The sequence below is a fragment of the Ambystoma mexicanum genome, chromosome 1q (assembly GCF_040938575.1).
Source record: "Ambystoma mexicanum isolate Mex_15411 chromosome 1q, UKY_AmexF1_1, whole genome shotgun sequence".
Lineage (NCBI taxonomy): Eukaryota > Metazoa > Chordata > Amphibia > Caudata > Ambystomatidae > Ambystoma > Ambystoma mexicanum.
Window position 1 is genome coordinate 1,244,970,936 of NC_090922.1, and position 25,645 is coordinate 1,244,996,580.

Below are 25,645 nucleotides of genomic sequence, written 5' to 3' on the forward strand. Positions count from 1 at the left end.
ACAGTCAAGAGAAGATTGCGAGAAGCCGGACATAAGTACATGTTGCTTTACCCGGCTAAACTAAAAAATTTTCACAAGCACAGAACTTTGTTTTTTGAAACTCCGGAAGAAGCTATGGGATGGCTCGACACGCAGGGTTGCCCCCAGGAGTCGGACGTTCGGACGGGAGAAGGCGGTGACGCGGTAAGTAATGAGCGAGAGGGGCACCGGGGGGGTGTCAGATCTTAAGACTATGGGACTTGAATATAGTCACTGAAGCAGCTTGCTAAATGGTGTGATCCGGCTGGGGGAAACACATGATCCGCGAATATTGCGATCATGACTTTGTCAAGGAGCCTTGCAGGACCAACCTTTACATCCCCCATTTGGAGTTTAGTTAGGTCGCCGATAGTGCGGTGACACCCTGCTGGGGTCTTGCCCGGGGTACCAGGGTAGGCCCAAATGCGGGGGAGCCGGAGATCCAGGGATGGAGCTGGGCAACTGTTGGGGTTGGGTTCGGGTGGGGAGGAGGGAGGGAAAGGGTTGTGTGCTGTGGTTTGTTATAGTTGGGTAAGAGTTAAGGGGTGAGCCTACACCTCAGAACACGAGACGAACAATGGGAGACCTTAAGATAGTCACTTGGAACGTCAGGGGGCTCAATAGTTATCTGAAGCGGAACAAGGTGATGATGTACCTGCGCAGACAGAAAGTGGATATAGCCCTGTTACAAGAAACTCATTTAACGCAAGATAAATTGGAAGTGATATGGAAAAAGTGGAGAGGGACAGTGGTAGGGGCAACATACTCTGCCTATGCAAGAGGGTTATTCACATGGGTGGCCCCACATGTTCCTTTCCAGTTGCTGAGCTCGCTGGTAGAGGCGGATGGTAGGATGGTGATCATGAAAGGGATGGTGGAAAATAGAGAGATCTGCATCGTAAATACTTATGCCCCGAACCAAGGTACAGCTGCGTATTTCAGGACCCTGTATAGTAAACTCGGTGGCAGCGTGGGGGGAGCTATATTGTGGGAGGGAGATTTCAATTGTGTGTTGAACCCCAACATAGATAGATCAGACACTAAAATAGTTAGTCCCACCCCGGCTGCAAAGGCACTGCATGCACTACTGGCGGATTTTGGGCTGACAGATGCATGGAGAACACGTCATCCGCAGGATAGACAATATTCACACTATGCAGCCCCACAGGGCCTATATACAAGACTGGACTATGTATTTGTCACGCAGGAGTTACTGACCGAAATACCGCAGGCGGAATACAAAGCTAGAGTCCTCTCAGACCACTCGCCACTGCTGCTAGTGTGGCAATAACGACCCCTAAGGGGGAGGATACCCACATGGCGATTGCGTGCAGAAGCGCTTAAAGATAGCGTATTCAGGGAGGATATGCGAGAGGAAATAATAAGTTATTTCGAGATAAATACTGGCAGTGTTAAGACAGCGGGCACACTCTGGGAAGCCTTTAAAATAGTAGTGAGAGGAATTGCCATAGCCAAGTCTAAAGGACTGCAGAATGGGATTCTGACCGAATTGCAGGACTCTGAAAAGAAACTGGAGAGGGTATTGGAACGGGGCAGCAACACTAAGCCAGATACGGAAATGGCACTGGGCCTGCAGCAGAAATGTGCAGGATATTGGGAGAGATTATGTAACCTTAATTATAAAAAGTACATAGAAAGACAACATGCTGGAGGCGACAAACCAGGTAGACTCCTTGCGTGGCTCTACAAAAAAACGAGACTCCTAGGCCCCCAATCAGAACAATAGTGAAAGACAATGGCGACATAGTGGATATGCAAGAGGGGGTTAATCAAGAATTTGCAGACTATTATAGACGCTTGTACGGGGATGAGACGGGGAGCAACAGGGGGAAATAGGAGACATCCTGGAAGATATTGGACTACCCCAATTTAGTGTAGAGGAGAGGGAGGAGCTAGATGCCCCGATCACCCTAGAGGAGCTAGAAGAAGTGGTGAGGCAGCTGCCCACGTGTAAAACCCCGGGAACCGAAGGACTCCCAAGCGAATTTTATAAGGCATATAAAGCAGAGATTCTCCCCCCCACTGTGGAAATGCTTAATGAAGCAAATGAAGTTGGGAGACTACAGGAATCACTGCGCGAAACGGTTATTATACCACTCCCCAAGCCCAATAGGCCTGGTAGTGACTGCGGATCCTATAGGCCAAGATATTAAGATTTTAACAGCGGTTCTAGCAAACAGACTAAAGAAGGTCATAAATAAACTAATACACCCTGATCAAACAGGATATGTCCCAAATAGGAATATCTCGAATAATTAGAGGCGACTCCATCGAGTGGTCGAACATACTGAAGGAGATACTAGCGAAATGGCGATAGTATCACTGGATGCGATCAATGCATTTGACTCGGTCAAGTGGCCCTGGCTGAAGGCGGCCCTAGCTAATTACGGTATGGGGCCAGGATATCTTCACTGGGTAGAACTCCTATATAGTGCGCCATTAGCGAGAGTGAAGACAGGAACTGTGATCTCTGAAAGGTGGCAACTTGGTAGAGGAACCAGACAGGGATGCCCCTGGTCCCCCATGTTGTATATTCTGGCTTTGGAGCCTCTGGCGATTTATTTAAGGCAGCAATATGACGCAATAGGCATTGTTGTCGGGTAAACATCACATTTAATTTCACTATACGCAGACGATATGTTATTGTATTTGCGCTACCCAGAGGAGAATCTGCAGTATGTGTTAGAAGTGGTGGAGAGGTTTGCTGAACTTTCAGGTATAGCTGTGAACCCCAGTAAATCCTGTGTGTTCCCGCTGGGCAGATATAGGGGGCTCTTGGCAGAGAATTTGCCGGTACTTCAGATACCGTGGGAGGCCACAACCTTTAGATATCTTGGGATAGACATATACCATACAGTAGAAGCCAAACATAGGCATAACACAGAAGGAACGGTTCAGAAACTGGAAAACAGCATGAAGTTCTGGGCGAAACTCCCCTTGGCAATGATGGGGCGAGGGGCGATGGTCAAGATGGTGGCATTGCCCAGACTGTTGCATTGCTTCGCGAATATCCCATACTCCATACCCCGGCAATTCTTTATTAGGTTGGACAGCATATGCAGGGAATTCCGATGGTACGGGATGAGCAACAGGGTAGCCCTGTGGAAACTCCAAAATCTGCATGAGAAAGGGGGCATTAAATTACCAAACTGGGAAGTATATTATGTAGCGAGCCAATTGCAACATGTAGCCAAATGGCTCTCTGCGGAGCCTACCTTAGAGCATAGGCTGCATCAAGGAGATTGCACCCCATATTTTCTGAGAGAAATGATATGGTTACCCAAGCGGGAGCTGAGAGGTCGTCCGGGGATGTTGGGTCTTGGGTGAGGGATGTGGCAGAGGGCGTGCCGGTTGATGGACAAGCCGGCCCTGTGCTCTTCGCAAATCCCATTGGTCACAATGATGGGAACAGAAAAGCAACTAAGGTTAATGATTAGGAAGTATTGGGAACCGGTAGGAATAGCAATGTTGGGGGATGTGTGACAAGAAGGGAAAATATTGGAATTTGAGGAGCTGGTGGAACAAACGGGGTTGAGTGCTGGGCAATATATTACGTATCATGGGATGGTGGAACGAATTAAAGATACCTGGTCCGAGATGGAACTAGCAGTGGAACCGGACACCACACTAGATACGATATATGATAAAGCGGAAGGGGGGCATGAAACGTCTAGAGTATATGAGATGACGATGACTCAAGTGGGCAAGGAAGTGGTGCAACTTAGACTTGACTGGAGGAAGAAGTAGGGGAACCTGATGAGTGACGGGATGTGGGAAAGGGCTCAGGGGTATCATAAAAAAGTATCGAGAAATGCTAGGCTGCAACAAATACAGTTGTATATAACTCACAGAGCATATCTGACGCCACTAAAGATAGCCAAATTTAAGAACGCCGGAAGCCAAGTGTGTCCCAAATGTAATGAGGAAACGCAGGAATGGTACATATGTTCTGGGGATGCCCACTGATAGCGAAATATTGGAGAAACATAGCACAGAAAATGGAAGACAAGGGAATCTGCATGAAGGTGGATACTGTGTGGGCTTGTTTGTTGGGAGGGTTCCCCAGACCGCGGAAGCTTAAACATGTGAATAAATTGAAAGATCTGGCGTATGTTCTGGCGAAGAGAAGGATTGCGATGGGATGGAAAGCATGTCACAAGCCCAAAGTGGAGACGTGGTGGAGGGACTTGCAGAAGTGGGCGGAGGCAGAAACAGTGGCATGGCAGGAAGCGTGTAAACAGGACATAGAGGGTGAAGCTGGAGCCCTAGCGGGTTGGAGACAACTAATAGCAGAACTATTTGGGCCTTCGAATGATGGACCAAGTGATGATGACTCAATAAGCGTGGCGGAAGAGGACTCCCCACCACAAGAGGTGGAGACTAACAATGGGAGAAAATAGGCTCGGGAGGGGGGAGGGACGGGAAATACAGTGGGCGAAAATGTAACAATGTATGTGTATTTATGAGCAAGTTATGTATCCACTGTAAGTTGAGTTTGGTTTGTTATTTGTTGTTTGAATAAAATTAATAAAATTGTTTAGAACATTTTTTTTAAAAAAAAACATCTTGCAGCCATTGGTCATCCCCGATTGTGCTGGTCCCAAAGCCAGACGGCAGTATCCGCTTTTGCATGGATTACAAGCAATTGAATTCCATCTCAACATACCAAGCCTACCCCATGCCCCGGATCGATGAACTCATTGAACAGTTAGGTACAGCAAGATTCATCAGTACCATTGACCTGACAAAGGGGTATTGGCAGATACCACTGAGACCAGAAGATAAAATAAAAACTGCTTTTTCCACCCCTTCAGGCCTATATCAATTTACAGTCCTGCCCTTTGGGTTGCATGGGACTCCAGCCACATTTCAATCGCTGATGAATCGGGTACTGGCCCTGCACCATCAATACAGTTCAGCCTACCTGGACGATATAGTTGTATATAGCAAAAGCTGGAACATCTCAAGGCCGTAGTAACGTCTCTGCAAACAGCCGGGCTTCATATAAACCCGAAGAAAACAATACTGGGAGCCAATCAGACCAGATATCTGGGATATCTATTCAGGAATGGACTTATTAGACCTCAAATGGACAAAATCGAAGCAATTGGGAAATTAACTATGCCCAGCAATAAGAAACAAGTCAGAGCGTTTTTGGGCTTTATCGGCTATTACCGCCGCTTTATCCCTCTCTTCTCTTCCATTGCCAGTCCTTTGACGGAAGCTCTCTAATCCCCCTACACCGGAAAGTTACTAATGGATGATAAAGCGTGTAAAGCCTTTCTTGATCTTAAACAGATCATATCAGCACATCCTGTGTTGCAGTGTCCAAACTTCCAAGAACGATTTTATGTACAAACAGACACATCAGGGCTAGGATTGGGAGCTGTACACTCACAAGGTAGTGAGGCGGAGTTACATCCGGTAGCATTGATCAGTCGTAAACTGTTGCCACATGAAGTTGGATATTCCACCATCGAAAAAGTGTGTCTGGCAATTAAATGGGCGATTGAGACCCTCGGGTATTACCTGGCTGGAAGAAAGTTCACCAAGTTCACCGTGTTCACAGACCATGCCCCCCTACAATGGCTAGCCAACCAGAAGGATCCCAACCAACGGGTGTTGAGATGGTTCCTCACCTTACAAGAATTCTGTTTTGAAACCGTTCACAGACCAGCGGCTTTCCAGTTAATCCCGGATTACCTGTCCAGAAACGCAGATCTGTCCCATCGGCTGGATGCTTCAGGTGGGGGATGGGGGGGGGGGGGGGGAGGGGGAAGATTCAGGAACACGAAACCTCCCGTAGGGGGCCAATGGAGACAGTGATTCCCAGCATCTCAGAGCAAAAACGAACCACACCTGCTTGGGGAGTGGTGGGGACAGGAGAATGCACCATATTCCTGTGCAGACACGGAACGAAATGAAGGGAGAAATACCGACCCACCAATAGGGCAACCCTCAAAGGAAGGAGGGGCCGGTAAAGAGGAGCAGAAGGCTGATAATGGGTGGTCGGCCGAACTCGGAGTGGAAAGTCCGCCGCCGGCCATAGTTTACAATAGACATGTGGAGCCGAGAGACGGGTATGCGAGAGCCGAAACGCTGTGTTGCTGCACGTTAGCAGAGAGGCGAGCGTTTGGTTGTTGCTGCCGTCCTAGGGACCTGAGCCGTGGACCCGCATTCAATGAGACGCTGCATTGCTGCATAGCAGAAGTTCTGCTCAAACACCACGCTGTTCAGCAAAGACGTCCCGAAATCCACGAAAACCCCAACCAAAAACCCATTAACTAACATTTTCAATAAATCGCTTACCTGTTCAATGAAGACCTGAACAGGGCGGTAGGAGGCAGGAAAAGCTGCAGCACGCCAGGCTTGAAGGGGAAAAGGGGAGGGGCTTGGGAGGGTTTTTAGAACGTGGTAAAGGAAGTAAATCCTGATTGGCCTGTTAAGCCCTGTATATATGAAGGCACAGAGTTGAGGAGGAGTGTTGTTCACTCTTGGTTTCGTTGCAGAACAACCCAGACGGACCGGCAGGAGCTGCAGAAGGCTGGTGGGCATATGAGGACTAGGAAGAGAAGACTTGCAAGAGGACCTTACTACATTCCCTGCAAAGAATCAGAAAAAGAATACTGAATAAGGACAGCGAGAAGAGAAAGAATACTTGCTGTGAAGATCCCTGCATTTACATACTTTATTATTTTTTTCAACCAGTTGTAAGTCTGAATAAAGACCCATTTTTATTTCATAAAAAAAAAACAAAAAAAAAAACACTTGACTGACTAATTGTCACAGGCCCCCAGTTGATTTCCATGCCATTGCGATTGCTCTCTTTGCAAGAATGCACGCCATGTCCATTAGTTTTACGATGTGCTTGTATTTGCTCAATCTGGGATATGTGCCTAATAGGCACTCTTTCGGGGTCCATTCGTACCCGTTCACTCCCGCTTTTCTGCAGGCTTGTTCAATTTTGGTCCAAAATCCTAGCACCCTGCGACAGGTCCAGTATGGATCATGTTAGCATCTTCATTAATGCACCAGGGGCATTGCGGTCGTGCTTGTTTGTTAAAGCTGGCTACCCTGTGTGGGGTCATGTAAGTTCTGTATAGGACATTTAGCTGAATTAGCCTGAACCTGGCATTTCTGGACACCTCTTTAGGGTAGAGTAGTGCCCTTTCCCATTCATTCTCGGTCATGGCGATTTCCAAGTCTTTCTCCCACTTTTCTTTCAGCGACGTGCTACGGGGATTGGGTCTGTCCATTATTTGGCTATATAATCTGGCTACGGGTTTCCAGCCGTCGTTTAGGTTGTACATTTCTTGTAGCATGGTGTTCGGTGTTGTTTCCTCAGGCCATGTGCCCCATTTCTTCTTTGCGGTGTGCTTGACCCGTTGGTACCATAAGAACTGGTCTTTTGCCAGTCCCTCTTGTGCGTGCAGTGAGTCTAAGTCCCTGAAAACTCCATCGAACATGTCTCCCCAGGTGTACAGTCCCATCTTTTCCCAGCTCCTCATTGCAGGTAGATCGGTGGGGGTTTTGCATACATCTGCAAGTATAGGAATTTCAGGTGAATCAAAGCACCGAGCTGGTCTTGTTCCAGACTTGTCTGCCTAGCTTTACTATCATGGGGATGTTTGGGGGTTCAATCTGCTGGTTCCATAGTGTTTCTTTGGGGTATGTTGGAGCTGTCAATTGTTGCAGTAGATCTGTTTCAGCTGTTGGTTCATCGGACAGCCATCTCGTCACGTGGCTGAGCTGTGCCACTAAGTAGTACTTCTGGAGGTCGGGAAGTTGTATCCCTCCTTCCTTGTGTGGTAGTGTCAGTATGCTTAGGGGTAGTTTGTGCCGGGTCACTCCCCATAAGAATTCTTTGAGCAGTGTTTCCAGCCTCCTGAAAAAGGGTGGTCTTATGTAGTAGCATATGTTTATAAAGTACAACAAGAATCTCGGAAGGATTATCATTTTAGTGATAGCTGCTCTGCCCATCATTGAGTGTGGTAGTTTGGACCAGAATTTCATGGAGTTGCGTAGTCCTCTCATTACAGCCTCTGTGTTGCATTTGTGTGTGAGCTCTGGCGTGTGTTTTATGTTAACTCCCAGGTATCAAAACACTTCAGGCTGCCACTTGATTCGCACCATGGGTAGGTCTGCCTCCTTTACCCCTCTGAGCCCGGCCAGTGGAAATGCACATGATTTTTGCTTACTGAATTGTTATCCCCGAGTAGCATGCACAATTGTCCAGTATGTCTAGTGCTATCATCGGAATATAGTGAGATTATGTTGTATTTCCCGCCCACCTTCATCCCTGCGTCGAAGAACTGCTTCCTAAAGTAGATAGCTATCGGCTCCAGCCCCAGGATATATAACATTGGTGATAGCGGACAACCATGACTGGTGCCTCTTTGTATTGCCCAGGCCTTTGACACCATACTCCCAGTCTTCACTCTTGCCATGGGGGCGTTGTATATTACTTTAACACCCATCTCACGAAGCGTTCACCGAACCCGAATTCCCGAGGACCTCGATTAGTCACTCCAAGATTATAAAATCAAACGCCTTGATGGTGTCCAATGACAGCACTGCCATGTCTTCCCCGCTCCCCAGGGTTTGTGCCATGACGTGTTGGAGTCTTCGTAGATTAGCTGTAGTGTTACGGCCTGCTACAAATCTGTTTTGATCGTCGTGGATTAAGGACCCTTGCTAGTCTTTTGGCTATTATGGTGGTTAAGATCTTACTGTCGTAATTTAGCATCGCTATTAGGAGTCGCAGTCATTTGCGGGTTTGTTTGGCTTAAGCATCGGGATTATGAGCGTTTCTCCCATGCTTCCTGGTAGAGTCCCTGTCTCATACGCTTCTAGGAATACTTTGTGTAGTATGGGGTTTAAGGTTGTTTCGTAGGCCTTGTAGAACTCCGGTGGGAGGCCGTTGCTCCCTGGGGTCTTGCATGTGGCAAGTGAACCGATTGCTTCCGTTACGTCTTCTGTGGTGATCGCCTCTTCTAACGCCTCCCTCTGCTCGCTGGTTAGTTTGGGGAGTCCTAGCTCTTCTAGGGTGGTCTTGATATGCTCTTTCGGCACTTGTGGGTCGTGGGTGTATAGCTTGGAATAAAACTCAGTGAAAGTGTCATTTATCGCCAGTTGCGTCTTGTGTGTTACTCCGTATTCGTCTTTGATTTCATTCGGCAGTTGTCTTGGGTGTTCCTTTTTGCACAGGCAGGCCAGTAACCTGCCTGGTTTGTCAGCTTCTTTATGCACCATGGCGGTGCATGTTGTGAAGTCTAATTTGGATAGTCTCTCCCAGGCTAGTTGGCAGTTGTTTCTGATCTCCTTTAGTTTTTTCTCATCCGCTTTGGTGTTATGGGTGTTAGCTTCCAGTTGTTTTATCTCCTCTTCCTGGTCCTCCAGTTCTCTTCTCAGTTGTTTTCGGACTCCCCCTGCACCCGCCATCGTTTCCCCTCGTGTCACCACTTCCATAGCTTCCCATAATGTGCTCCATCTGGCCACTGTTCCTTTGTTGATACTTACAAATTCCTCTAGTTTATCCCCTAGGTTTTCTTTAAATGCTTAATCGGTTAGAGCTTCAGTGGGCATTCACCACATCAGGATGGGGTGTCTGGGGCCTCTGAGCTTCCACTGAGTGAGTAAGGGAGAGTGGTCTGAGATCGATCTGCCCAGGTAGTTTACAGATTCTGTTTGCGTCAATTGTTCTCCATCAATGAACAGATAGTCTATTCTGATGTTTAGGTTGTGAGGGGACGAGTAGTAAGAATAGCATCTTTCCGTGGGGTGCAGTTCTCTCCAAACATCAGCTAGGTCTAGGTGCTCCACCATGTTATTCAGCGCCTGTGAGGTCGCGTTTTTTAGTAGTTGTGGTGGGTCAGATCTGTCCATAGCTCCATATTTAACACAGTTGAAGTCCCCCACTCCCATATGAAGGTTCCATCTCTGTGGTGTGATATTTTGGTGCACAGTTGCTAGAGGTGCGTGAGTAAGCCATGGTGGGGGAAGTAGGAGTTCACTATGCATATTTTGATGTGTTCAATTATTCCCCACATTATTAAGTATCTGCCCTCTTTATCTGCTTCCACTCCTAGCAATTGGAATGGTACCTCTGGACTCACCTATGTGAATACACCAGGTGCGTATTTGGAGTAGGGCGCTCCTTGCCCATGGCCCCCCCAGCATTCTGTCAGTTTGGCCGTAGCTTCCGCCTTAAGGTCGGTTTCTTGGAGCATTGCAATCGAGACTTTATTTCTTCATAAGAAGGATTGGATTAGATTAGATTTCTCCGTAAGTATGACCCCATCCCCCTCCCGTTCCATGTCATTACCCCGAGTTGCGTCGCCATTATCGACTTTTGGGCGTTGCTTTGGTTCGACCCCAGCTAGGTCCCTGGGGTGGTCGCTGCTTCCAGTGCACGGCCCCTCCCTTTCTTAGCTCTGAGACTTATGGTTTTCATGTCCTTTATCCCTCCGGTTATTTGTGGCCTGAAGACAGTGTGACAAACAATACGAAAAACATTACTAGAACAGTTGTGCCCAGCGACTGCTTTCCCTTTGCAGTGCTCAGGAGCAGTCTGGTCCCATCCTGGGTTGAAGTTGTGCTGGCAACAGGCCTGCACTGGTCTGTTCATGGGTTAGTGCTGTGTGCTCGGTTAGGGAGGACGAGCAAGTTCCATAACCATTTTGCTGCCTCATATCTTTATGGTGTTCATGGCATTTCAGTATGTTGGTCCTTCAATGGGGTTGTCGGGGGAGGAGTGATTGCAGGTCCTCTGTGCTCCATGGTTTCAGCCCCGAGCCTCTTGAGAGGTTGCCTCTTGCCCTTCTGCTAGGTTATTGTGCTCCATCCACATGGTGGCGGCTGCCGGTGTTTCCAAGAATATTGCATGTCCTTTATAAATGCCCTTCAGTCTGGATGGGTACAGTAACATGTATTTTAGATTCATTTGTCTGAGCCTAGCCTTGATTAGAACAAACAAATGTCTCGCCCTTTGTACCATTGGTGTATAGTCTGGGTAAATGGTGATCTTGACGTTATCTCGTTCTATCACTCCTCCCTCTCTGGAGTATTTTAATATGGTTTCCCCATCTTGGAAGTTGAGGATCTTTGCGATTATTGGGCGGGGATATGAGCCTAGTGGTTTCTTTTGGTGGGAGCGGTGTGCCCTTTCCACAGCGAAACCTTGTGTTAGTTGTCCTGCTTCGATTTCTTGCTGCATTAAGTTTTCTATGTAAGCAGTTGGATTCAGTCCTTCTGCTCCTTCAGGTACCCCGAGTATCCTTAGGTTATTGCGCCTGGCGGTCCTTCTGCCTCCTCGGATCTTGCATCTAGTCTGACCACTTTCCTTTCTAATTCTGCCATTCGGGGTTTTAGGTCTGCAGTGTCTTCTGCTGTCTCCTGGAAGGCCGATTCTGCGTTAGTAACTCTCTCTGTGAGGTTGCGGGCGTCTTGGCGCATGAGCTGCATGTCGGATTTCACTTCTTCGATTTTAGTGTCTATGAATGTTCTTAGTGCGGGTAGGGCTTCTAATACTTGGTTGTCCCCATCGTCCCCGTCCATTGTTTTTTGGTGTTCGATGTCAGAGGTTGCTGTGTGTGCTGGGGGCGTGGGATTTGGTTGTGACAAAAGAGTTCACTGTGGCGATCTTCCCCTTGCTTCTGGAAGAGGACATTGTGGTGCTACGTTGTGTCCGTAGTGCGTTATAGGTGGTAGTTCAGTGCCCTTGGTGTCCGCCTTGCTTTTTGGTTTAGGCGTGATCTGTGGCCTTGTCTTATTTGGGCTGTTTTTTTGTGCATGTTATGATTGTAGTTCAGTGCTTCTTAAGCTGCCCTTTTATAATTTGATTCGTTATGGTGGCGGTTCGTGCATGGTGGGGTTGCTTGATCTTGCCCCCTTCTGTGTTCCATGGTGCCCTGTGGGGTTATTCCAGTGGAGCCTCTGTTTCGGGTTGTTGCTGTGGGGGTCAGCGTTATGAATTTAGGCAGTTGTGGGCTGGAGTCTGCTGGGTCCGATTTGCCTTATTTTAGCCCCTTCCGTTTCATGGGCAAAGCGCTTGGTGGAAGCAGCTTATGGGTGGCCTTACTTGTAGTGTTTTGTGGGGTGGTTAAGGTGCGTTGGTGTTGGACTGTTGCCTGGAGTTATTCAGAGCTCTTTGCTGGGGCACCCCGTTTCCCGCCCCCCCTTCACTGTGCTGGCGTTTGGGTTCGGCAGCCTTGTAATATTGATCCCAATTGTCTTTATTTGTTGTTTCCTTTAGTGCCCCCGTTGCTGTGGCTCACCTTAGTCTCGTTGGTCCCAGGTGTGGCCCCCGCGTTGCGTCTCCCTTTCCCTTGCAGCTTCGCGGTTGGGGCGGCTGGTCACTGATCCTGTGTCGTGCACCCCGTGATCTTGTTTCTGTGCTGCGCCGTCGGGTGGGATCCTCCCCTTCTCCCGCCTTGTTGTGGGGGTCCTGGCTTACCCTGGGTTCAGCCACCCGTTGCAGATCAGGTCAACTCCGTCGCGGCTGCTGGGTGTCCCGGTCCTGGAGGTTCGGCCCGGGCGAGTTTTCGTGCCTTCCCGGGGTCCGATTTTTTCACGGTTTGCTTGTGCTGTGCTGGGTATTGCTTCTGCTTCTCCCAAGTCTGTTTCTTTAGGATGGTGGTGTTTTTTTAACACCGTTTCAGGATCGTGTTATGGCAACTTGGCCGGAGCTCGGCGTCTCTGCCTCCTTACACCATGGCACCAGGCCACGGCCCCTACACTATGGGCTTCTACAAACACTTCACAGAGACACTGTCCCTGCACCTAGCTAAGCTATTCAATTTCATACGGAGTCCAGCCAGGCTCCTCCATACTTTTCAGTAGCGGACATAGTGGTACTTCCCAAAGCAGAAAGATACCCCACATCATGCAAATCCTACCGTCCTATATCACTGCTGAACACGTACGCTAAGGTGTACGCGAGAGTCCTAGCGACAAGCATGGACGATCGCATGATCCACCTGGAACAGGTGGGCTTCATAAAGGAGAAACAGGGGTCAGACGCGATGAGAAAACCCAGGACATCATGGAGCACTCCAAAGGGATAGACAGGGACCATGCACTACTCATTGTGGACTCGGAGAAGGCCTTCGACCGAGTGGAATGGGGATTCCTCTGGGCCATTCTGAGAAACATGGGCTTTGGAGAGGTTTATAAAGGGAATACAAGCAATCCCCAAAGACCCAAGAGGTAAAGTCGCCATGAATAACAGCCTCTCGGAAGAATTCGGTCTGACCAGGGGAACCAGGCAGGGATGCCCTCTGTCCCCACTCCTCTATGCTCTGTCAATCGAACCCCTTGGAAATGCAATTAGGCAAGATTCGACAATAAAAGGGATTGTGGTGGGTGATAAAGAATACAAATTGGCTATGTTCGCCGATTATATAATGCTGTACATGACAGATCCAAGCACAACTATCCCGATCCTCTTACAGACACTGAACAAATTTGGTAAGTGGGCAGGGCTGAAAGTAAATGTGAAAAAATACTCACTCTTCCCATACAAGCTGCCGGCGGACCCAGAAGATAGAAACGTGGTCACAGGGGGAATATCCACAACACATCAGAACTTAAAGTACCTAGGGATCAGAATCCCGAAGAACTCAGAAGACCTATATGAGGCCAACTTGCCCCCACTACTGCTCGAACTAACAAAAGACCTTGACAGGTGGAGCAGACTTACAGTGTCTTGGCTAGGCCGATTAAATGCCATAAAGATGGTAATACTGCCCAAAATCTTATATCAATACCATATGCTTCCAATGCCATCCCCCGGACCCACTTTGTGGAACTGAAAGCCATGTTCATGAAATTCGTATGGCAGGGGACAAAAACAACATCTCCTAAGGCACCCTAATTCAACCAAAGGAGGAGGGAAGAACAGGACTCCCGGACCCTTCCACATATCGTGCGGCCCAATTCCGAGCCCTTGTGCCACATTTGAGAGGAGACAGTCAGAAACAATAGGTGGTCATTAAGAACCACCTACTTAGGCCGGTAACTCTTGGAGAATGGTTGTGGCCCTCAAGAAATCGTTTCCGGCAAGTACAATCAAGCACTTTGCACTGGGTTCGCTCCTGAAGTTGTGGTGGAGCAAAGGAGAAATTAAAGGTCTCACAACATGGCCAACCGCTATGAGCTGTGTGTGGGCCCCCCCCCTATCAGGGACCCCCTACCAAGAACCAAAGCGATATCAAAGATGGTACGAAGCGGTCCTAGAACGAGTGGGACAAATCATAAAACCCGATGGGTGCATAACAATCCAAGACCTGGAAACAGGGCCGCAACTGGGATCACTGGGGGTGCTCATGTTCCTGCAGCTGAAAGGAGTGCTCTTGACACCGAAATGGAAAGACAAGCTCTAAAGAGACCGAATCTCCCTGGAACAAATACTTAGCCAGACCAGCTTGAGTAAGGGCCTTACCTCCCAACTATATAAATCCCTTATAGGGGAACTAGGGCACAGACTCGATAACCTCAAAACAAGATGGGAGAAAGACCTAGGATCAGCTGTGGTCCAGAATGTGTAGATCAGCACAAAAAAACTCCATCTCAGCACAATACAAACTACAAGGAATCAAACTACTGCACATTTGGCAGTACGACCCAACTAAACTCTCCAAAATGTTGCAGCAAACCAGCACACTATGCTGGAGGGGATGCAGAGGGGATACACGGCCCCCGCCGAGTACTGGCACATGTGGTGGTCATGCTCGAAAAAATCCCAAACGTACTGGAAAGAAGTGTTGACATGGATTAAGAATGTCGAAGGGATTACGCGGGACAACGACCCAAAACTTGTGCTATTTGTGCTGGAAGAACAAGAAGGTCACGGGATAAGAGTCCCACACATGGCACACTTTCTCCTCCTAGCAACCAGGATCTGTATCACCATAAGTTGGAAAGCCAAAAACCTCCCCTCAGAACTAACCTGGGCTCGAAAAGGCAGAGAACTCTACGAAATGGAAAACATCACAGGTGCCACCCATGGAATCTCACCAAGCAGGGAAATGGAATGGGCGCTCTGCCTGGAAGCATATAAGTGACTTGAGACTATAAGGCAGCACAGACCCCCTCGGCAGTGAGTGTCTAGACACCGAAGACTACTACCCTACACCATTCAAGTCTCCAAGGGGGGGGAGAGAGAGAGAGAGGGGGGAAGGGTGTTATAAGTTAAATTAAGAAAATGAACATTAAACTTGCTTGCGTAGTATTTGAATGAATAATGCGAATATGGTAAAGAGAAAACCCTGTAATCACATGACATGAAAATACCTAATAAAATCAATTTTGCAAAAAAAAAAAAAAAAAATCACTGATATTTGACTAACTTGTAGCTTTTATAAAGTAATTAAACTGCATAAGGGGCATAACCGTAAGTAATCACTTGTATCGAGTAAGCATTCTTATTTCTTTCACTGCATATACCGTTGCAAACTGCATTCAGAGAGCAATTAATTCAAACAATCATGGGCTCTCATTAACTCAAAGCAAGTACTTTAATGCAGATCTTTGAATTCATTATACATTACATTTTATGAGTTCTAAAATTCACAATAAACAAATTACCCGATCTGCTAATCCACCAGGAACAATAGTTCGCACGATTACACCACTTGATTTTCCTCCTACTATTCCAAAACCTAATCCTGAACCATCGTTAATGAGTTCAATGTCTTCAACATAGCCCCAACGAATCTGCAAATAGAGCAAGCAACAATATGAACAAAAATTATTATTGTTTAACACATTGAGGTTCAAGAGCTACTGTCTATTAGCAGATAGTGTGATACAGTCAAGCCTACCATAACCTGTTGCCACCAGCATCTCGTACAGTCATTTTACATCACACCTCATATTGTTAATAATTAATAAGTCATACCAAAAACATGCCAGGCTATTGTTCTGGTAGCAGCAGTTAACGAAGAATGAAGGAATAGGACCAGTCTCCCAGGAAACCAGACACCCTGCCAGGGCCACAAGGGGTAGGAATTGTGGGGCAGTGAAGATTTTGAAGTGGAGTATTTTACTCCTAGTTTTTTTAAACTGGGAATAAAATGGTCCATTAGGAGTAGAAAAAAGCAATTCACTGTAGTACCCTTTTCTACAGGGACTTCTAGGGAGGGTAGTGAATATGCTAATGTTTAAACAAGGGTGGTTGTATTGAAAGATGACTTGGTGGTGGTTTCAAGTAGATGCACATGGCAATGGAATATTTCCTACCTGGCTGGAACAAGAGATGCTTTTTTGAGAGAATGCCACTAGCACAGTTTGGAAAACAGTTAAGGTAATTGTTAAGGGCATTCGCCTATTCCTTGAAGGGAACGGGATAAGGAATATCAGGCAATTATTGACAGATATTAGAAGGGAATTTGGATGAGTGGAAACATGAAATTACCGAAGACAGAAGAGTACCATCTAAAATAAGAAAATTAAAGATTCAAATTGACGATCCGCCCCTTTGGGAGATATAGTTCATGTACAATGTGGTGAAGGCTAAAATGCATGCAGAAGGTGATAGATCATGTAGACCACTGGCTTCGCTGCTTAGAGGCGAGCAGGAGCATGGGTGTATAAGCAGAATTCCTGAAGAAAGGCGCAGCATGGTACATATGAGTATTACAAATATACTTTTTTTTTTACTTTAATGTTTATTTTTGCAGGTGGTCCTAATCTGTTATGACAAGGTGCACACTTATCTGAATGATAGGCCAATAAACACATACACAAGTAAATAATTGGTGGCATTAAGGATCAAGATGTTATGGTGTTGATTGGAGTAATCATTTCCAGCAGTGCCTCATGCCCAGTTGATCATGTTATAGAATGTGTCCTACTAATCTCCACCAGACTATTAAGGGTTTTTAAAGAATATATTTTTGGGGGAATATTGTCCGAGATAATATCGATTCCCCAGACACCAAATTAAGATCCCCACTCAGAGGTTCCAACAGACACACTCTCTCATATGTGTGTTAAAATAAGCTATTTAGGGTTACCTTTTCTTGACCAATACCTAAAACACTATGGTATTTCAGAAAGTGATCATGATAAACTGATACAAAAGAAAAAATACAAAACTGATGCTAGTGAAAAATATTCAAGATTGAAAACAAGCTACAAATGCCATGAACTTACCGCGTCTGGTGATGTGAATCCACCTGGTATGCTGGTAGAAGTTGCATTATTTATGTAACCTGGTGCCCTTGCAACAACCAAATGTATGGATCCCTTCGATTGTTGGAGAAGAGCGATGGCCTGCTGGTGAGAAATATTCTGGTCCACTGGAGTGTGGTTAATGGCTAGTATGTGATCATGTTCCTTCAATCTTCCGTCCCTGAAGAACATATGTAACAAAAATCGAAAATTATAGTAGACATTCTTCCTGAAGATACTGCTACACTTAGGATCCACTTTCGATACAAACTTTATTTTTGATGGCGTTTTGCATTCAACCATCCATCCCCATTCTCTAATGTAAGGAAGAAACAAATGTATGTACCTTGATCTGTACAGAAGGTGGAATGACATATACGCTATATTGTGATGTATATGGAGTGCAAGGGGTTCTGGTAATGCAGGCCCCCTCCCTCTTCTCCCCCCCACTCCCATCCCCAACCCCCCTCTGCCATCGCCCCACTGGGGCCCAGATGTCCACATGGGAGGGCGGACTGAGGAGCACCTGAATTACCTGCTGTAGTGCATAGAGGGGTGGTGGGGGGGAGGGGGAAGACTGCTGCACATAACCGCACCGAAGAGAAGCTGCTGCACACAACTGCAAGGCCTGACAAGAGGTCTGGCCACTGTCGCCTTGGGGCCTGCCCTGTGCCTGATTGACTGTCAAACGGAGGACCCCTCCCCCGGGGAGCAGACTTGGGCACGCAACAGAAGCCCCCTCCTCCGAGCAACATGGTGAAGGACGAGAGCAAAAGATTAGCCCTTCAGAGCAAAATGGATCTCTTCACGGTGGATGCCTCCCAGGGACCCACCATCCATGCCTCAGAGATTGAGGACACGAGCAAGGAGCACCAGGATCCCTCCATTTCCCTCACAGATGTCATGAAGGCCATTGGAGAATCGAGGTCCTCACTGGAAGGCAAGATAGTGGGCCTGTCGGCAGAGATGTCCTTTCTCTGACAAGACCTCTGCAACTTGGTCTTGAGAGTTGCAGAGACAGAGCAAAGGATCTCAAACTCGGAGGGCATGGTCAAACAGATGGAAAAAACTGTCAGCAATCACCCAGAAGGTGACCCAACTCAAACGCAGTGCGGAAGCCAAAATAATATGCGTATCTTCGGGGTCCCTGAGAAGGAGGAGGGGCCCGGTGTCAAGCTTTTTCTGGAGCAATGGCTCAACGAGTTATTCGCTCCTAAGAAACTCTCCAAGTTTTTTCTCAATAGAGCGAGCACACAGAATCCCGACTGGGTGCCCAGTCCCTGGTGTGCCGTCACACACAATCATTGCAAGACTCCTGAATTTCTGGGATAGGGACGCCATTCTCCAGGTGGCCCGAGTCACTGGCCCCATTACTTACAAAGGTTACCGCATTGGATTCTACCCAGACTATACCAGAGGGCCCGGCAATCTTTTGACTCAGTTAAAAAGAAACTCCAATCTCTAGCTATAAAATATGCTCTGTTCTTCCTGCCACAGCTTAAAGTGCACCATGAGGTTGTCACCCACCTGTTCTATTTGCCGCAAGAGGCATGGGAATGGCTGGAAACCCAAATCCCGAACGTATCTGCACCGTCACAGTCGCCAAAAGCACCACCCAGACAGACACCAAGGACTGACCGTTCCCCGCCGCAGCTAGGCTGTCAGGTCACGAAGTCATTTGCAGCCCTGCAAAATGGAGAGGACAGAGACGGGAATGGATGACCACTTTGCTGCCTCTCAGGTTTCTATAGTGGACTAGCACAGCAAGGGGACCCCACTACGGCGGCCGCTGCCTAAAGGTGTGAGACTGGTATTCGCAGGCGGGGTAAATACCCCATAATGTTTTGTTCTGTGGTTTTTCACCCAGTTGACGTACAGTTCGGGCTACAGGTGCTTCAGGTTCTGCTCATAGAGCGGGGTGGTTGCAGGGGGTGGACGATGGTCTTCTCGGCCCCCGCATATGAATGTCACGATTTGGTAAGACGGGAAGTCTGGAGTCAGACACTATGCTACATTCCACTGGGAGGAATCTCCAGGGTGAAAACAACTGAGGACGGGGGAGCCCCGCACGCACCCGGATAACATCTCTCTTGACACCAATGGCACATGAAGGTCAACTAACCCTGCTCACATGGAATGTTAATGGGCTGGGCTCTAGCATTAAATGCAGGTTGGTGCTTTAGTTCCTGAACAGACACTCACCCGACATCGCTCTGCTTATTGAGACACATCTTGTGGCCACAATCCAATTACAATGCAGCTTTTCATGGAGGCTTTTCTAGCAGGGTATGGGGGACTATTATCCTCATACACAAAAGAGTTCCATTCCAACTGGGTGAGGTCCAGGCAGACCCTAGAGGGTGCTTTGTAATAACTGGGGACATTGGGGGAACCACCTGGGGGATAATAGCAGTGTAAGCAGCCCCTGCACTCACACTTCAACTCCTGAATGAACGCCAAGCGATAATGCTGGACAAACGGGCGCATAAATGGGTACTGTGCAACTATTTCATTGAGGTGATGGAAGTGGCCAGGGACCGAACACACATGGGCACTAGAAAGCCTGATCACCCAACCAAACTAAATTCCTTTGCAACGGCACTTGGGTGGGTGGACATATGGCGAACAGACTGCGGGTTCTCCTTTTTTTCTAATGCCCAAAAATCTCTGTCTCGCATAGATTACTTCTTTGTCCCCAAGACATGGTAGACAGGCTGCTGACATTTCGGGGCATTTGAGATCACTCCCCTCTGATCATGGCGATAAAACACAGCGGGATCAAATCCAGACGCACCTGGCGTCTCAATGCATACTATCTTGGTGTCCCTGGGGTGCTAGATGAACTCTTCCAAAAACGGCAGAATACTTCTCCCTAAACGAGGGCCCGTTGACAGCCTGATAACGCTTTGGGAGGGCTACAAGACAGTGCTCCGGGTGGAGGCTCTTTCTCTGGTGTCGGCCCATTGCCAGCGTCAAACCCGTAAAATCACACAGTCAGAGCAGACCGCGGCTAGGGCCGAGCAGGAGTTCATCGCATCAGGGACAGGTGATGCACAGGATTTTCTGGTTACGGCCCAAGAGGTCCCGATGAACCTGGCATTGGATAATGCGAGGACTGCCCGTTGGGCCGTGCGCAGTCAGATATATGAATCAGCAGATAAAGCTGAGAAAACCCTTGCGTGGCTGGAAAGACGTGATAGGAATAGGGAGTGCGCACGTGCCATACATGCGGTCGGGGCAGGGGGTCTTTACGTTGACAATGAAATTGCTGAGGCTTTTGCCACCTTTTACGAACGTCTTTAAACCCTGGTGACGGCATCGCAGGGGAAGGAGGGCTCACACTTTCTAGACTCCATTGCGATCCTTCGCCTCACAGAGTACCAGACATGTAAACTGGAGACCGCGATCACAGAGGAGGAGGTGGCGGGGGCCACGTCTCAACTTCAATCCGAGGAAAACTCTGGGACCAAATGAGTTCCCGTTGGAGGCCTGGAAGCACCTGGGTGAACCAATAGTAGGACACATGCACCGTATGCTGGTGTGCTCCCGAGAGGAACGGCACTTTCCACAAGATCTCAGACTGGCAGCCATTGTAGCCTCAAACCCGGGAATTCTGCGCCTCCTACAGGCCAATATCATTCATTAACGGAGAGGCCACGGTTCTTGCCCGCGTCTTGGCCAATAGACTTCTGGGGGTTATACACTCCATGGTGCACCCGGACCAATGTGGAGTCATGCCATCTAGATCCACCCGGAAGAATCTATGAAGGGTACAATTTGCCATTCATCAGGCAGCCGCGATTAATGATCCACTTGCAATCTTGGTGGTTGATTCTGAAAAAAGCCTTTGACTGTGTGGTGGGAGGCCCTTTGGGATATTATGGATCGCATGGGATTTGGGGTCAACTATGTGTCCTGGGTAAGATGCTTTACGACTTCCCCGTAGCAGTGGCAAGGGTGAATGGGACTTCCTCTAGGGCTTTTATGCTGGGGCGGGGAACTAGGCAGGGTTGCCCCTTCTCCCCCATTGAGACGCTTGCAATTAGACTCAGGGGGTCAGTGGAGTGGTCTGGATGTGTGTGGCCGTGGGCAGGGGAAACCCAGGTTTTACTCTATGCAGATCTGCTCATATACGTGAGCAACCCCCGGACCTCATCCCCCGGACCAGGTTAGTGACGACTATCCTCACTGAATATCAGGAATTCTGTGGTCTTAAAGTGAATAAACAGAAAACGGTGCTCTTCCCTCTCCAGGGTGGGATAGACGTGACACCCCCGGTGTTGCCCCTACTCGGTTTCTATTCAGAGTTTCGTTTATCTGGGCATCCACGTGGGACCCAACTCCGACGACTTCCTTCGTCTAAATTTGCAACCGGTGGTGGACAGATTTGAAACGGACATAACCCAATGGCAAACCCTCCCACTAACCTTAATAGGCACAGCGGCTCTCTTTAAAATGCTCTTCCTCCCGGGATGCCTGTATGTCCTCCAGAACGCTCTGCTCTATATCCTTCACATGGCCTTTGTAGCCATAGATGGTAACCTCCGAAGACTCCTCTGGGGAGGGGAAACAGCCCAGCATAGCCCTTAAAACACTACAACTCTGTCTGGGAAGGGGGAATAGGCCTACCCTGCTTCCAGGCTTATTGCTGGTGCAGCCCAGCTGGGATTTGTGGATGACCAGCTTCATGGGGATCCAGGGCTCCCGCATATTGGGGTGAGAACAGAGCTATAGGCGTAACTCCACCCCTCAGAGTATTGTATGGAACGGAGAAAGAGGTATAGGGCATGCATGGGATGGTATGACAAATCAGCAAAATCTGGGCAGAAGCTTTTCATCATACTGGGTGGGGTGGGGTGGGGTGGGAGACGGACACTGGATCTGACCCTCTGGAACAATATGCACATCCCAGAGGTTCTGAAAATGGGGTATTTCACCAGGTGGGAGGACCTGCGGATACGAACCGTCTGGGATGCGATACACAATGGGCACCTATTTTCATTTAGTGAAATGCAAGACAGGTTCGCTTTACCGACCAGGGAGCAATACAGACACCTACAATTAACAGGCTTTCCATACCCAATTCAGTGCGTTGGCTGATATTCCTAAGTGTTCTCCCCTAGAAGCAAACATTCCCCAGGCCAGGATCCTGGTGAAGGTCACATCAACACTCTACGAGCTAATTACTGCCTTCGGGGACCAGGATCTTTCTTGGATCCATAAGAAATGGGAGTGTGTAGTGGGCCCGCTGGAATCAGAAGAATGGGTTGAGGCACTGATGTTCCAACGAGAGAATGGCATAGACACTAAACTCTGCTTAATACAGTATAAAGTACTGCACCAGGCTTATCACTCTCCGCTACGATGAAGAGGTGGGGGCGGTGGATGATGGGGACTGTCAGCGATGTCGAAGGGCAGAGGGAACCTTCTTCCACATGATCTGGGACTGTGATGTTATGCAAGACTTCTGGGGCAGATGCACCCGCAAGATCTCAGGGGCTTTGGGTTCTCCAGTTCTGCAAGACCCAAAGATGGTAATACTGGGGATTTGGGGAGTATACCAAATATGAAAAAAAAATCCTCTCAGTGGCAAAGGGACTAGGCAAGAGACCCAGCTTCCACATGGGGATCCGCTGATGGACTGAGCCTCAGCCGCTGGACCAATGAAATGGACTGATGTGCGTCCCTGAGAGATAGAAATTATAATATATATATTATAATTTCTATCTCTCAGGGACGCACATCAGTCCATTTCATTGGATATAGATATATATATATATATATATATTGCCAGGGATTGCCCTGGGAAGTTCCTGTCCTGAGGTGTGGGGGAGATGGACTGGGAATACATGAACACCTGGCTTGGGCATACCCCATGTGGTTGGATTCTGGGGGCCAGGGACCTAAGAATCCAACATCCCCCTTTTTTGGTTCATAGACCCTTTCTCACATGTTACCCACCTCTCTCTCATGGTTTTATAGATATGATGTACATTTGCAATGCAACCTGGCGTGGTTTCTGGTTGGCTGTTCTGTTTGGTTTCCTTTGTTTGTCTTGAAAATCAATAAACAGATTTATTTAATTAAATAAGAACAAATACGAGGTAATTGAAGACAAGTGGGGAGGCCACTCCAGGAAGAGTACTAATACATGGTGTGAATTAAGAGTGTCAGGTGAAATAAAAAAATACAGAAAGAATATAGTAAGGAGATCCCACGAATGTGGAGTCTCAAACTACAAAACCCTATAAAGTACTGTAAAGAGGCAGATATACGTCATCTATAGGGCCCTCCCCCTCACCTCCGTCATATTGGAAGAACAGCAAGAAAGCACTGTGCATGACACCTGGTATCATCACAATAACACATCGAAGGTATGAGACACGTTATGCACTTACAACCGTACCGATTGTGTCCTTGAACCGAGACGGTAGACATGAGTCTGCAGACCCCACTGGACGTAGAAGAGCTAGAAGTAAAGTCTGACCGAAGAGAAGTGATGCCACAGAAGAGAGAAGACACATGGATGAACTAAACCGGATGTATGAATGTCTGAAGAATGTAGATGTAACTAAAGCAACGAAGTAAACATACATGCAAATACGAAGAAAACCATATATACATAGAAGATAAGTGACAAGGGATGTGCGAGAAACCTAAAGGTGTCTCCCCCGCTAGTCCCCGGGGATCTGTCATCCAGGTGGCCAAGACACGGCTATCGCTTTTGGATTCAGTTCCTGGGGGTGGACCAGTGCAGGAAGATCACCTGGATGAGGGTTCTTCAGGGAGTGGAAGTGGGACACCAGATGGCGAGACGCGGTATCCCCTTCCCTGTAACACCTTTAACCCCATCCAACCAGGTAGGATACGTAGGGACTCGACCCCTCACCTCCTTTTCACGACACGAACACATTTGCAGGGACAATTCACTGTGAGCAAAAATGGACTAACACCCGAGCCGTATACCGGATATGTCCCAACACAATGGTCAGGCAGGGTCAGGCAATTACTGATCATTTCACACACCTGACTTCCATCATACTTCCCCCACAGGTATAAAAGGCGGAGCACGAAAGCACACTCTGAGCGAGGAAAAGCACACGACGAAGCAGAAGTTCCAAGATGGCAGTTTAATAGGAGGCAGAAGGCAACAAGACCGAAGAGGATAGCAAGGAGGGAAGTGTCCTTGACCTTTTCACCGAAAGACCGGACCTTTCATGAGCCTTGGAGAATAAGAAAAGACAGACCTGGAATTAAAGCTGAATTATCCGGCATTGTGTGTCGGAGGTACCGGGGGGCTCTCCCGCATTGATAGTCAAGGCGGGAAGAAGCGTTTGTCGTTCTGATACTGTCCTTGGCTCCTACAACAAAGCAGCACCAGGGAAATCAGCAAGTGGTGAATTGGGGAGACTGATACCAGACCAGTCTGTGTGGAAACCAAGGTTTCAAGCAGCAATAGTGTATGAACAAGATTATTAAAACAGCAGATGAGTGAATGAACTTTGAAGCTAAAATACGATACCGTAGACAAAGTACTCCGGCATCACGCAAGTGCTCATTCGAAAGTCTTAGGTATCCAAACAAAAAGGTGCAAACGTTAAAAGAAAGAATTGTGAAATCGAAGTGGTCCTGCAAATGGGTCAAGCCAAACCCTGTGCACATTCGAAAGTCTTTGTTACTTGATGTAAAATTAACATTAATCCGAGCCCGGTTGAGGGAAACTAATTGTGTTGAAAGGATCTGAGCCCGTCTGAGGGGGATCTGGGGTGGAGAGCGACTCACCTGAGGTAAATTCTTGTGAAAATCTGAAGAGGAAAAGGAACTTTTTTGTTACATAAGGCCCTTTGAGTGAAGAGACTTTGAGAAAGCAAGGAGACTTTTGCTCGGAAGGCCCTGATGCTGATTGAACAATAACCTCGTGCTAAAGAAGCCAGAGACTGTGCTACCCTCGAGTGAACCGCCTTATCCCTTGCTGAAAACGTGGGGAAGGGAGTCCAATGGCCTGAAAATCTGACATCTAATTTTTAACACTTTTCGTTTTGTCATAAACACTATCCCCCACACTGTTTCTATTTAGTGGTAAAGATTGCCAATAGGTTTTTTAGTATAGGCCCTTTTATTTTGACAATACACCACTAGGTCTGCGTTACTATTTGACGGTCTGTAGATTTAGGTTTAGATAGGCGTTTATCACCCCCTTGTAGAAGCTCAATAAACGCCCTTAAACTGTGGTCCTTTGTGTCTGTCTTACTGTTGATACCATGTCTTCCTTACAGATGCAGTAGATGTATATATGCAGAAACGCAAGGTAGATAAAATGACATAGAAGCTTGCTAATGTTGAAATATAACATGAGTAAAGCAGCCAGGGTGAGAAAATGGACATCGGCATTGTATAATAGTAAGCAAGCAATCTCGAGGAGAAAGACCAAGGC

At 47.8% G+C, this 25,645-nt stretch overlaps 1 protein-coding gene across 6 annotated transcripts in view; it reads right to left on the minus strand.

The window, feature by feature from the left end:
- PATJ (PATJ crumbs cell polarity complex component) overlaps nucleotides 1-25,645 on the minus strand; it is a 3,332,662-nt gene that overhangs the window by 3,101,635 nt on the left and 205,382 nt on the right. For all 6 annotated transcript variants that reach the window (XM_069642041.1, XM_069642043.1, XM_069642045.1 and 3 more), the window contains exons 6-7: nucleotides 17,194-17,392; nucleotides 15,625-15,753 (exon numbers count right to left, since the gene is read on the minus strand). In XM_069642041.1, coding sequence (XP_069498142.1) covers nucleotides 15,625-15,753; nucleotides 17,194-17,392 — 328 coding nt within the window. The remainder of the gene's footprint in view (nucleotides 1-15,624; nucleotides 15,754-17,193; nucleotides 17,393-25,645) is intronic.